We start from the raw sequence: 14277 nt of genomic DNA on the forward strand, positions 1-14277 counted from the left end.
ATAGGTTATTCATCAGTTTCTCAGGTCTGTATAACTAGACTCCACAATGTTACATATATATATATATATATATATATATATATATATATATATATATATATATATATATATATATATATATATATATATTAGGCAAGGAATGCACTGCATTTGGGGCCCTTGTGAGACAATGAGTTGCATAAGAATATTCTATACAGTAAATTACACTGTCACCTAGGCCATCAAGAGACTAGTTTAGTCTATGTATGTGTTTTTGGTCAGATAGGCTGAAGGATCAGAGTAGCCACTTCTGTACATCCGTCAGTGTACATGTGCCAAGCCAGGAACTGGTTAAACATGCTTTGTGGCAATTTAGAAGAGAAAACATAATATAGAAGCCCATTTTAACCACCAGTATGTTCAGTCTATCTAGTGTGAGAGGGTATTCACGGGGGAGGTCTGCAGATGGGGCAGTGATGGGGGGTATAAGAACTCCCAGTGCATGCTCCACATTCCACAGGTGTTGTCTGCATAGCTTGCCCAGTACCATTTGAAAACCACACATACAAAACACACGCACGCGCGCGCACACACACGGCCAATACTTATAACTACGCCAGAACACTTTCTTGCATCGATTTCCCAGCCTGCATCTTGGTTGGTTTAGAATTTGGTGAGCAGGGATTGTGTGCAGATGTGCTTGGAACCTGGCCAGTCTGCTGCCCTGGGACAACATGTGGTCAGGGACTGTTTATGCTGGCGCTTTTTCAAGTCTTCTCCCACACAGCAGGCTAGTGTCTCTATCCGGATGACCAAAATGTCCATGATGTAGTCAGGTTATAAAATCAAAACAAAGTAGAACAAACGTAGTGATTCTGCCTCTTAAAATGTGGTACTAGTATTAGTATTAATTTAAACGTAGAGCTATTTTCAATCGTGTGCTAATTTATTTCAGTTTAGTCGCAGTTTACTCTTGGCGTTTTCAGATAAGCCTCCTGTACTTCTGGGCATTCAGCGCCCTCTGCGGACAGTCATCAGCCATTCTTACCTTTTAATTTGCCTGATAAAACTGTTTCACCACAAGGGGGTAGTATTTGACAACAAATAAGCGTCTGTCAGGGGACCTTTAGATCTGGCTTAGCAGCTCAACGGCAAATCTAACTTGAAACAAACTGCTGAGCAATTGTGCATAGGGTCCTGCGTTAATTTGTATTTTCCAGAAAATAAAAACAACCTGAGGCAACATGGCTGAGGTGAGTTCCCAGGGGCAACCTCATTCTTCTCCACCAGACTCTACTGCTAGTGAAAAAGCATGATTAAAAAAAAGGCGCATGAAATTGGAGGAAAAACGCGCATGCGTAAATGTTCACTTTTGACGTCACAGTTGCCTCTGTACTGGGGGGTGCTTGAGTAAGATTCACCCAACCACTCATGCAGCCGCAAGCAGAGAGAGGCACTGGCAACGCGAGGGAAACAGCTTTTACTTTTTAATTTTAATTTTAGAATTTTATGCGTAATGAGCTGAGGGCATGCGCAGCCGTGGATAAAGGGTTTCTCTGTTGACTCAGGTGGCATGGTGTGGTGCTAGAAGACTTGTCTGGAGATACACGTTCAACTGCTTCGTTGTGCATCATGTTTGAATGCTAAGAATCAATTAGAAATATACATGAATGTGCAGCTGCATTAACTATAGCCTTGAAAGGCTGTAGCGTCTTTAATCGCACGAACCCGAGTGTTGCGTTCTCTGTGCGGGCTCCGTGAGCAACTGTACGCACAATCGCGACCCCCGGACCAAGAAGAAAAAGGGGTTCGGATGAGGTGTCTGCCTAGATTGTTTGCTTCAAGAAAACCAGCTAACTTTCACCCTTTTCTTTCTAACGGCAGTGCCATCGGGCATTGCTCAGGAGATGGCGATGAGGTTGGTCCTCTTAGGATTTCTACTGTTCATCGGGATCCTATCTTCTAACGGCGTAACCGTAGGTAAGAAGCCTGTTGTTCTACCTCGCATTGTGATACTCTTAACCGCTTAGTCTGTACGCATCTGTGGCCTGCAAATTAGTTGTCCTGAGGAAAACACACTTGGTTTCATCACATTAGACTCGAGCACCAGAAAGCCTTTAATAACAAACAAAGTAGGACACTCACAAGCTCAAAGCTTTTGGCCTATCAATGCAATCGGCAGACAGTAAGGCCTGCTGAGGATGAGAGACCGTATTTTTACATTCAGCAGGTAGGATAAAAGGCAACAACACTCGGCCCAGTTTCTATGTAGCATTTCAGACTGACTCCTACAAAACAGCACAGGCCTGTAGTTCCCTCCCTCAATGGTGTTTACCGGTGATACAGCGTCCGTCAACAACCATCTCCATTCACAAACCGTGTCGCTGTATCCCCTCAGGAAATTCTCTGATCCCTCATTCAGATCAGTTTGTGTGAAGACACGGTGTTTGCAGCGACGATATGAATGCTGCTGTTTGCCCAGACCTGTGTCAGTGCCAGGGACTAATAGCTCAGCGTATTTGACAGTTATAGACGAATAGAGTAGTTTCAGCTTCTTATCTCCCTTTAACCCCTGCATTCTACTTAACCACCGAAAGTAATAATGATATATAGAAAACCTCACATGTTTTGGGCAGCGCATTAAAGACTTGCTTCGAGGAGGCGTGCTGTGAGTCCTTTTCGGCCTAGTTCTTTGATATTTATATGCATTTTCTTGATATAGATATCTTAATATCTAGCTACTCTCTAATATAGTTTCTAAGGTATATTTTCCTTCTTCTAATGTCTAAATTGTAGACATTGCCTCTTTTAAGCCTTTTTTTCTTAGTTTAGGAAGTTATAGTCTATAGATGGTGAATGCTGTCACACTGTAGAAAACTGTTCATTTTTTAAACATGAGTTTTAAAAGTGAGGTATTTCCAGAGCGTGGCCTCATGAGCTACCCTGCCCCTCCCACTGGCTTCATCAGTATGCAACATCTGGACACAGGAAGACCATTAATCCAACTTAGATGTGACTGCAAAGGGGAGGAGATGGGGGAGGAGGGGGCTTGAGCCAGAGAGCCAGGGGTGAGGGCGGGTGAAGCGAGAATAAACTTCACTCAGGGCAGAGACTGAAGTCCCTCTGACACAGTTAAATCATAAGGAGTTCTGGTTGGACAAAACTAGTGTCATGTTGGTTTATTGGTGGTCAAAAGGTATATAATGGTCAGTCCCAAATGACTGTCTCAGCATCAGCAGTCAGCCTGTGCTACGAAGCACTCAGAGGAGAGACACTTTTAAGTACATTTTTTTTTATTGGTTAATTCAAATGTTAGATACTTGTGCACCAGGATTTGGCTAAATGAAATTGTTTTCAATGTATTCCACTTTTTCTTGTTTTTATTCTACAGTCAAAGTGAGAAAAATTCGTGCTGACATTTGGCTTCTATATTATGGGGCCTGGCTATATGTTTACTTACCTTTTGCCTAATTTTTCTGACTCTATCACTCAGAACATCTACTTTGGAAAAATACAGTCATCATCCAAATTCTTCATCCATTCCTATGGATGCTCTTTTTCTGTCATTTTAAGTAGGGCTTGACAATGAGGCTGTCCAAAGTACTGCATATCAGATACTAATCAATACTATTACTAGTGCTGAAACTAAATAGTCATTTGAGCAAGGATCCTGAGTAGCGTTAGAATAATCTTGAGCTGTATCAGAACATGTCTGGGCAATATGGTGATGAAAATCAAATCGTGATGTCATATGACAATCTGTTATTTTGTTGATATCGTCATATTGGGATTCACTTTTTCTTTTTGAGCTGTAAGGTCAAACACACTTTACCCACCCACTTCTCTTGTTGGTTAGTATCTGAGTGAGTGACAGGTGGATTTAACCAAGCATAGTGAATGTAAACTTTCAGAAGAAGCAGATGACATTATTTTTCCTTTGAAGGCATGTAAAGATACTAGGTGTACAAATGGCCTAAATAGGCCTAAATGGCCTATTGAATTTCTACCAGTAAATGCAAGCTATTATGTTGTATATTTCTATTGGTCCACTGATTTAACATGACAGAAGCAGACAGTGGGACAAAAATATATCGGTTTGATCAGAATTACATACTTTGTCTTTTGGAGACATTAGATTTCATTTGAAGTATGGTTTTTCAGTTGTCCTTAGCTCCCAAGACTACTGGGGGTCTGTGATCTATGTACTAATATTGTTTCCTCTTCAAAAACCCACAGAGTTGTGTTTTGTTTCATTCACACATGTTTAACATACATCATATTATATGCATATTTAGAGTGAGTTTTTCTCTCAAACAAAAAACACTCTGTCCCACCTTGTGATTTCATGTGGGCTTATACAGGAAGTTCTCTGTTGTGTTTTTAAACTCTTTACACCTTCATTAGAATTATGTGGATAATTTCAGTCCTGGAATTGCCCATCTCTGCTGACAAAATGTAAAAGGAAGCTGTTAGTGTGAAAACTACTGCTTCATGACATTTCAAGGTGGAACAGATCTTTGGAGATGTCAACAGACTAATAATAAAGAGTTACACAAACTTGTGTAAATGAAACAAAACACTACTTTGGATGTGTTTTTGATAAGATAACAGCATTCTAGTATTGCTGAAAGAGTCAATTTTGCATAATATAGGACCTTTAAGCTTTGACTTGGGCTCCTCCACACCTTAAATTATCACTCGTTGCTTATTTGTTAATTTATTTTTGCAATATTTGTGCCATGTGGGGAAAAAAATAAATCAAAACACTTTCAACTCATGTGTAATTTCAGACTGTGAATCAAGAGGCATTTTCCATGAACATTATAAAAAGAGCACACATGGGTGTTCAAATTTTGCAGGGGGTTGCAACGTTTGCCTGACACCTGGCACAACTGTGAGAATACTGGCTTTATGGTTTCTGTTTTACTTGGACATCAATGGAGAACTTCTGGCGCTTCAGTCTGGCCAGTGGCCACCCTGCAGTGGGTCCGCTTGCAGGTTTTTATCAAAATATGATAAAAGTGTATTATTTTGTGCCCACTCACAGCCTCTTCCACATGTGATAGATGCATGTCTCTGTATTTGATCCTATAATGGATATTTTGTCTTGGTTTGATTACCTATTACTTATTCTTTATGGTGGGTACTACAATTGATCATTTGCAAAACCCAACAAAGCTTTTGAGCTTAAAGGCAATTATGTTCTCATTTTATTAAAAGCAAAAAAGCATCAACAGCACGTGGGTGTAAAGTTGGGTCTATTTGTTGTACCCCACTGGTGAGATGTGTGCTGGAAGATGTGAAGAGGATAGCTACTCATTTGTGCTTTTGTCTATGAGTCATTCTCAGTAGTGACAACGCCATACACATTCCCTCCTCCTGTGTGCTTTTAAGTGACTCCAATGAGTAATTGCATGAAGTCACATATTAAATCGCCAGAAATTATTATATCTAAACCTAAACAAATCCTCTGGTGTAGAGTCCTATAATCGTACCTTCCTCCTGTAGTCTTGTGTTTGTTCCTAGGAAGTTCACAGGAGAGTTGCCCAGACAGGGTTTACTGCTGAATCTGTTGTAGTGAGTGTAGGAATTTATGTGGTCCAGCCTTTATTTGATGGCTCCTATTTTGTGTTTTCATAACAGCTGAATCTTTGCTTTTCCTTTTATAAGCAGTGCTCTGCTTAGACTACAAAGTGGGTGGAAAAATGTGCCACTTGGTGGCTAACAATATATGCATTCGTCTAAAGTCTTTTACCATGACTGGTCTGGGACTACATGCAGAGGCTCACCAGGTTACCTCAAATGTCAACTGCTAAACCTGCAAAACCTAAAATAAAATAGGCTTTTATTCCAAATAGCTAAATATGTTTTTCCTTTTGATGATACATAGTTTTGATTGGTATGCAATGCTTGTTTATTCCTTTGTTGTCTTACTGGACTACAACTCATTATTGGGGCAAGGTAGTGTAAAGCTACAGAAAATGTCTGGTGGGCCCTGTGAGAGCAATGGAAAAAGATAGTAAGCAGTGACTCTAAAACGAATGATAAAACCTGAATGATTAAATCTAAAATTTTGCTTTGAAATCATGCTAAACTCAAACTTTACAACATGGATTACATTACATCCCCCAGAGTGTTTTTTGATCTCTGTTAAAAGGAGGGCCAGCAAAGGGAGATGTGATATGTGATCTAAACCAATCCCATACTCCAAAACTGAGCCTGTCTTTCTCTTGTTGCTAATTCTCTGCTGTGCTTAACCATGCAACAAGGTTGATTATTATTCATATGATGTAAGTATTTATTCCCTTTTGCATTTTTTTTTTTTTTACTTTGGTTAAATCAATTCAGTACTCCTCTCATTTATAACTCCATGTTGGTCTTGGACATCTTTATATGGAAAAGTACTGATGTACCCCACCAGACTTTTGTGTTCTCCACAAGTATGTGAAAGATATAGTTCTTTGTGTGCATTTGTTCATCTGCAATAGATTGACTCTTGAGGGAGCACAGCACATATGAAATCAATTAGAAGGTGCTGGAATGTACTGCATGGATCTGGAGTTGATTTGTGTTGAGATGGCCGTACTGAGGGAGAGGCAGATCGCAGTAAAACTGGGTCAGTGTTATGTCCCAGCTGGTGACGCTGTCTGGAGCCCTCTATCATTTGGCCTCTGAGTGTTCCCACTGCGTCATTTATGGTCTGTCCTCTGTGTTCACAGAGATACTTTTGGCTGTTTGCTTTTTGGATATACAGAAATGTCAACTCTTCTCCAAAAATACTGCATAACCCAGTGTTATCTTCTACAAGTAGTCACTACATTCAGTTTTGTGGCATTAGCAGTGTGGAAAAGTTTTCAGGATGGTGATCTAATTTTATGTCCTTGTTTGTATTATTGACTCAGCTCAAGTGAAGCAGTGCTCCGAACGAAATTTGAAATTAACCTACTATTAATGAACACTTAGAAAGGAAAAATTACTATGCATAGCAAGTTAACAATTCCATCCTCTGTTTGAGATGTTTCTATCATTTTGAAAGAGGACTGCTGACTGAGGAAGGCTGCCAGTCTCTCTCCAGACTCTAACCCCTCCTCAGCCACAACCTCCAATTAGGCTGTGAGGTTCTCCTCTCTGTGGCCACTTTTCACTGGTGTGTAGGGAAGACAAAATTAGAAGCCACAATGTTGTATTTCCAGTTGTATGCCACTCATAGGGAATAAGTGGGACTCAGACAACATGCTGTACATAGAAACAGAAGCCATAGACAGTTTTAAAGCCTTCATTTAGTTGTAGATATATGAGATGTATTGAAAAATGTATATTGTTTGTGGTTTTGGAGCTCTTACAATATTGAGTTTATAGTCTATAATTATTTAAAACTATTCAAAACAACACCAAAAAGAGATGTTAAAATATATTTACAGGCACATTTTAACACATTCCTCATGCATTGTAAAAATATCATCTGAAATCACTATCTAGATAATGCAAAACTATCAAGATATTAATTTTTGTCCATATTGCACATGACTTGCCTTTTGCTGTTTTGCTGCTTATTGTGAAAGTGGATTTAATGGCTACATATGAGCTGAACTGAATCAAGTGTATTTACTGCTTCACCAAATGGGCAGTCACATTGGTAATCTCAGTGGCAGCACAGCTAACAGGCTGGACCAGGGCCATGGCCAGGCTTCCTTTCAGTCTTTCACTATTCAGTTGTCTGTGTGCTTGTTGTTATTTTGTTTTGTTTTTCTATTTTTAATGCAGGTAAGATTTAGAACTTTCTTTTACCAATACCAAGTTGTAGAGTGAAACTTTTAGATCAGTGATATAGTTGTTGGCATGATTTCCCAGATAAAGATGTGGATTGAATAAGTATAGAATTAGAATATCAATTCATTATTCACTGTTAATTTGAGCATATGTCTTGTTGTCATACAAGGCCAAGCGCTAAACTCTTGTCTCTGAGTGCAATATGGCTGTAGCCTGCTGCTCTGTTGTAATTTCAGTCACATCTCAGCCCCTGTGCGGTGTGCCCCCTTCCACCTCCACCTCCCAGACCAAACACCTCCTCGCCTGCCAAGTACCAAGAGGCGTCCAAGGAGGGCTCTCTTACTGCACAGAATCACAATGAGAATTACGCACTTAACTTCAGCAGAATAACCGTACAAAGAAATGAATTGGTTTACTAGTTTGAGTGTTAAATTATGTTAATGTTAAATTGTATTGTATATTATATAATAATATAATATAATATAGATTGATTGATTGATTGATGATTGTATATAACCCATTGCAAATGAATGTTGGTACTGTTTTAGTCTTACCTAGCCTTCTGTCACATCTGTAAAATTGCAAACCTATCTGCCTGAAACCCTCAAAACATTGTCTTATTTTCATATTCTGTTGAGACCTCTGTGTCTGACTTAACTTAAATCCTGATTGTGTCTATACTCTAATTGCTGCTGGCTCTTGGGCCTTGCTATGGTGCAGTTAGCCTGTGGTACACCTCAACAATCTGTCTCTGCTGTCTGCTGAGAAATGGTCTTTTTCCCATGGTGTGACTTCAGTGGGAATGCGTTTGTGTTGTGAGACATGAAAGAGTAGTCTTTGTGGTATAAGTTTAAATCACCTTTGCAGTAATAACAAATGCAGAAAGACCCAAAACATCTGGAAGAAAAGAGGAAATTACAAACGTAGGCAAAACTAAAAGGCACCACTGTTGCTTGTAAACTTGTCATGGAGTTTTTTTTTTTTTTTTGGGTTTTTTTTCTGAAAGAACTCTGTAGGCTTTTTAATACAAAAACATCACTGTAAACTTACTTTGACCTTTACATGTTCCTGAATCCTTGTGAGTTAAGACCTAATCCACCACAAGATGGAAATTTCCTGTCTTTTGTAACTTTGTGTCTTTTGTATCTTTGTAATGCGACGTAAAACCTTCCTAGACATTTTGTGACAACGCTCGTTTGTTTGCCATTTTTTAGCCCCCAAGACTGAGGAGCAGCCCAAAACCTGCAGCTCGAAGCAGTTTGTGTGCAAGGATCAGGTGACCTGCATCTCCAAAGGCTGGCGCTGTGATGGCGAGAAGGACTGTCCAGATGGTTCAGACGAATCCCCAGACATCTGTAAGTGTTGTGCATTTACCCTGGTTTTCAAATTCAAATAATAAAAGTCAGCCTTTCCCATTATTAACATGAGGTATGAGGCATTATACATCAGATTCATTTTACTCATTTTACCAAATGAATGCCCACACCCTGAATAGACAGAGAAGGTTGTGGTTTCTTTAAGACATCGCAGTCCACAGTACAAGGACTGCCTTCCATGGTGAATTACATGTCTAATTATGCAGTTGTGTTTAGTCTGAGCCCTCACTCTTGTCTGGTCTCTTGAACAGAGAATGTGTGTTGGAGTCAAACCCTGACAAATATCGTTCTCACTTCTGTGCTCATCCATCTATAAACCTGCTGCTAAAAGGTTTTGTCTGTATATATGTTGGCGCTAATGGTGATTCTACTGTCTATGCGTACGCCTTCATCTGTCATGCTGCAAGTATTACCTCAATAGTAGCATGTAGAAACTAGCAGTTGACACCTTGCTGTAAGGGCTTTTTTATTGCTTCTAGAAACACTATTTAATCTTCACACAGGATTTAGGAGAAAAATGTTTAAAAGGCCAGAGTACGACATTGTAATGAGGCTATCAAGCATGGATTTGTAAGGCATTATTTAAGAGGAAAGATATTAAGCAAAGAAAAGTCTGGCCTCTTCTCCTTGTCTAAACCCTTGAGTCATCCTCAGAGGGAAATATAAACATACAAGTTCTTTCAGGCCTTTTCCTTTTGGGATTGTCACATCAGGGATATCTGCCATTTCATCGACATGACATGGGCACAAAATACAATATTAAGCTTCTGTTGTAGTACACACAAAATAATAGAATAACATTTGAGGTGAGAAAGTAGGCTACTAAAGCCACCACAGATAAGGGATGTAATGATTTGGAATTTTGGTGTAACAATTATTATAACCATGAAATAATTTTACGATTATTTATTAGTTATTGACTCAAAAAATCCTGAATTTTCTTTTATTCACATTGCCTAATATATTTGTGACCAGCTTAATGAAATCAAACTTAGTTAAAAGTAAAAAATTTTATCTGACTGTTTATGGCATAGTCAGATAAAAAGCACATTTAGGTCTGAGGAGCCAGACATACTTACATACAAAATACTTCCTTACTTACAGTAGAGCAAAGGAAAAGATCCTGGACTTTTTTATCTAGACTCTTCATTCATACATATTTTTGTTTCTGCATTAAGGCAGACTGCTGTGGAAACCAGTTGTGGAAAATATTCTCTGCTTCTGTGTCCATTTGTGTTGAACAATTAATCTTTCAATCTGTCTCCAAAACTGTCTCCAAGATTTGAATAACCTTCACCTTTTACTGAAGTAGTTTATAAGATAGTCTAAGCCATCTTTACTTGAGCAGCTACATGCCTGACCGTGTGTGTTAATGTAAGAGCAGCATGCAACTATAATTACGTCATTATCTCTAGTTCAAGTTAATTACTCACTACAGACTTTGTTTACAAGTGCCCATGCAGATTTACAAAGCAAAAGAAGTCTGCTTTAATTTCTTTGGTACTTCTCTAGTCTTCATATGGCAATATGGAAATCCCCTAGCAGTTCTTTTGATATTCATCATTGTAAAAACAAAACAAGAAGCATGGCAGCAAAGAATAAAATTAGTTATATGTGTATGTTAAAACTTAAATCTGGGTGTCATCTGATGTCACTAATTAGAATGTATCATTCCTTTTTAGTTAGAGTAAATACCACCTGTTATGTTTACGATGATCATGAATTCACTTACAGTCAAAGAAGTGCATGTTGTAAACACGTTCTTTTGTCTGGAAAGGATCTTTGATGTGTGTCCCAGTTACCCATCTCAGAAGAAAGTGTACTCTTCAGCATCTTACTGTCTGAAGCCCTAATTGCCTGTCATTTCCAAACCATGCATTCAGGTTGCAATTACGCTGAGCAGCTAAAGACTAACTTCTGCTACTGTGGTGGTGCTGCCTTTATCACATGAGTCATTGACATGCTGCAGCACTGGTGGCAACAGATGATACCACAGGGTACAGTATAGTATTGTCTTATGGCCAAGATGAACCTACAAGACTGGAGCTGAGGCTCAGACATGTGTATTCTGTTATGTTCATGGTGCTCTGCTTGAGTTGCTTTGTAAGTGGGGGTCCTGGCATAATGCCACTGACACCCTGCATGAGCCTCTTCCCTGATGTCCCACTTTCAGATAAAGTATTGTTCCTGACTATACAAGCCTGTCTATAGGTATGACCCTGTCATCCTCTCTGAGGCACTGCACTGGCTGTTCTGCACTGACTGCACTGCCTCAGTTAGTGTCAGGCTAGTTGTTTCACCTCAGTTATGTATACCTAGGGCTCAGGAAGTGGACTCTGTGACACTGGCCTTCAAGGTAAGAGTTCCTTGTCCCAACGATGGTGCTTGGCACAGGCAAGTTGTTTATAAATGCCCTTATAGTAGCAGGACCAGTGTTATCTTTATAGAGCACATATAAGATAATGGAGTGGGATACAAATGGGTTATGATGCCTTCATGTGTCTGAATTAAAATAAATGACCTGTAATGCTCAAAAGTATATGTGCTATTGAGTTCATAGATATGATCGAGAACTACATGTGCTTGTTTGTTTGCGCTCTGGTTCACATGCATATATACGCTCGTAGTGTACAGACATACAATGGTATGCAGTAGAGGGATCCATCTGGTGCACCAGATAAAGTGGTGCTCAAGCACTTTACCTTTAGCACCCGCCTGTGCCCTTTGAGTGCTCTGCTCCCATGGTCAAATCATGCTAGTTCTAGTATGTTTTTTTACTATTATACTAGTACTGGTATGTTTTTAATCAGAAAAAAATCTGTTCCTCATAAAACAACACATAACACATAAGCCCTGTTTTAGACTGGACTGTTGTCTGAAGTGATCTGTCCACAGCCCAGTGTGAGACTGCAGCTCACAAAGTGGCTGTGCTGAAGCAGAGATCAGGGGTGGAGCACAGTAGTTGTTACAGTCTAAAAATATGGACTAGTTTGAATTTTGAGAGAAGTAAACTATAGCAGTGTGATTGTTTTGTTTACGTAAGACTGCAAAAAATCTGTTCACCTATAATACCCCATTTAATGAGGGAAAACTCACACACACTTTAAACTCATTTAAGTAAGTTTAAAGGGGTTTTAAATGGGTATAATGCAACATTGACTTTCTCGAGCTTTCTACCATGCTATAACATTGTTCCCTCATTAAAACATGCCTGTAGATTTTAGATTTTTGATTTGTTTGAGTAATCTAGTGATCTTTCCCAGGCCCTCTAAAGGGGGAGTGACTTAGCACAGAAAGCAAAGGGACGGGGATGTCAAAAATAAAAGTGAACCTTATTATTGTTGTTGTTGTTGTTAAGGCATTAGTCTTATACTTTTTCCAGATGCTCAGATTTACTTAACAATGCATGCATTATTCATTTGATCCCTTCTAAGTGGTGGTAAGCTATTGTAGCCACAGCTGCCCCAGGGCAAACTGACCAAAGTGAGACAGCCAATCTGCGCCATCAGCCCCCTCCGACCAGCCACACACACGCACACGCACGCCATTCATCGTCATTTGATAGCAGTTAATATCCCATAGAAGTGCAATACCCCCTTTTTAAGCAATATAGAAAAGTTCTTCTTCGTGGAAGAGCACAGACCCCACAAAATGTCTATGCATGTCCCTGTGTTTTGAGATAATTGAGCCATTTCCTGATTGTTCTAGAAGGTTTTCTAGATACAGTTAAATTGTGAATGCTGTGTCATTGCTTCATGTTTCTTTGTTGGAGCTTAAAGGCCTCTCTTCTTCTGTGTTCAGTTATGGTTCTTGCGTTTACCGCATTCTTGGTGGTTGAGGCAGTGAATGGGAACAGATGTTTGAATAAGCCTTAGCATGTAAGCACTTTCTCTGTCATCAGAGTTACTCAAATTAATAATTTATCAACAACAAAAGGCTGCATGTTACCATTGTTTTTTTTTCCAGTTTAACTTGTGTTTAACATGTAAATGTTCTTACAAGGACATGCACCTAGCAGGGTGGCATGCATTTGAATCATGCTAATTTACAGTTCTTTTACACCAATGCAATGTTATCCTCTTTGAGCCCAGAGGAGTGAAAGCTGTCTGCTTGGAGCAGTTTTAACACTTGTTAATGCCTAAGGAGACACTCCCTCTTTTCATACCGGTTAGCTAGTCTGCCTTTTATGTGCTTCGCAGTCTGTGGAAATATAGTAGGTCTATATGTTTTTAAATTAGGCAGTAATTATGAATGGGTACACTCTGGAATGGTTCATAATGAAAAACAATATCCTCTGGATCATTTAACTGATTCATTTGATTACATTTCAGTGGAGTTTATTTTAAAATTGTATTTATTTTATATATAACACTATCCATGTGGCTGTAGTCCCCTAGCCCACACACAGTGACCAATGGCAGTGGGTGTCATGGCCTGTCACTGGGTTGATGGTAAGGACTGCTTGATGTTTGGATTGAGTTATCATCTCTTGCTGCGGCCCAATGTGCTTTTGGCCCACACAAGAAGGGTATCTGTCTATGCCCTCCAGTTGCTACAGGACCTCGGTCAACTATGCCCTTTGTCCGACTTGATTATCATGAGCACCTTCTCCATGACAACGATGACTAAAGGTGCTCACATGGCAGCATACAGTGATGCAGACAAGGGAGGATCCCAAAGACTTTCGTGTTGCTCAAAATGTACAGATTAGCATTTCAGTAGCCAAGAAAAAGACCTAGCAATAAAATGCTTAATAATGGCTTGATTTCATTTTTACTGGGGGGGGGAGGTGGGTTCTTGTCATTGTTTAAAGTCAGTCATGTTGCTGTACCCAGGAGGGGGGCAGGGGTGGATAGCAGCGAGGGCAGTGGTTAACAACATACTCCCCCTCCACAGAGGAAGGAGCAAAGCCCAGTAAATCCCTCTAGTCTTTGGGTCTGGGCCCTCCTCTGCCCTTGTAGCCAATCAGCAGGCAGAGAATACAGGCCTTTCTCACGCCACCAAGGCCCAACTTCTTGTTCAGTTTTCTCCTCCTCACCACTGTCTTTCTGAATATGGAGGGAACAGGTTTTGTCAGTTAAGAAGAAGACGTCACAAAATAACATAAATTTGCTTTGGCTTCACTGGTGGTGACTTTTGCCCACTGATAAAC

The 14277-nt window shown here is 39.8% G+C and overlaps 1 protein-coding gene across 1 annotated transcript in view; it reads left to right on the forward strand.

Annotated features, from left to right (window-relative positions):
- Nucleotides 1–1419: 1419 nt before the first annotated feature.
- Nucleotides 1420–14277, forward strand: part of LOC110164947 (low-density lipoprotein receptor-related protein 1-like) — a 60624-nt gene continuing 47766 nt past the window's right edge. The window contains exons 1-2 of the mRNA XM_055165782.1: nt 1420–1959; nt 8964–9104. Of these exons, the coding sequence (XP_055021757.1) occupies nt 1887–1959; nt 8964–9104 (214 nt within the window). The 5' untranslated portion in view covers nt 1420–1886. The remainder of the gene's footprint in view (nt 1960–8963; nt 9105–14277) is intronic.

The sequence above is a fragment of the Boleophthalmus pectinirostris genome, unplaced genomic scaffold (genome assembly GCF_026225935.1).
Source record: "Boleophthalmus pectinirostris isolate CB_2022bp ecotype Guang Dong unplaced genomic scaffold, ASM2622593v1 HiC_scaffold_8, whole genome shotgun sequence".
Lineage (NCBI taxonomy): Eukaryota > Metazoa > Chordata > Actinopteri > Gobiiformes > Gobiidae > Boleophthalmus > Boleophthalmus pectinirostris.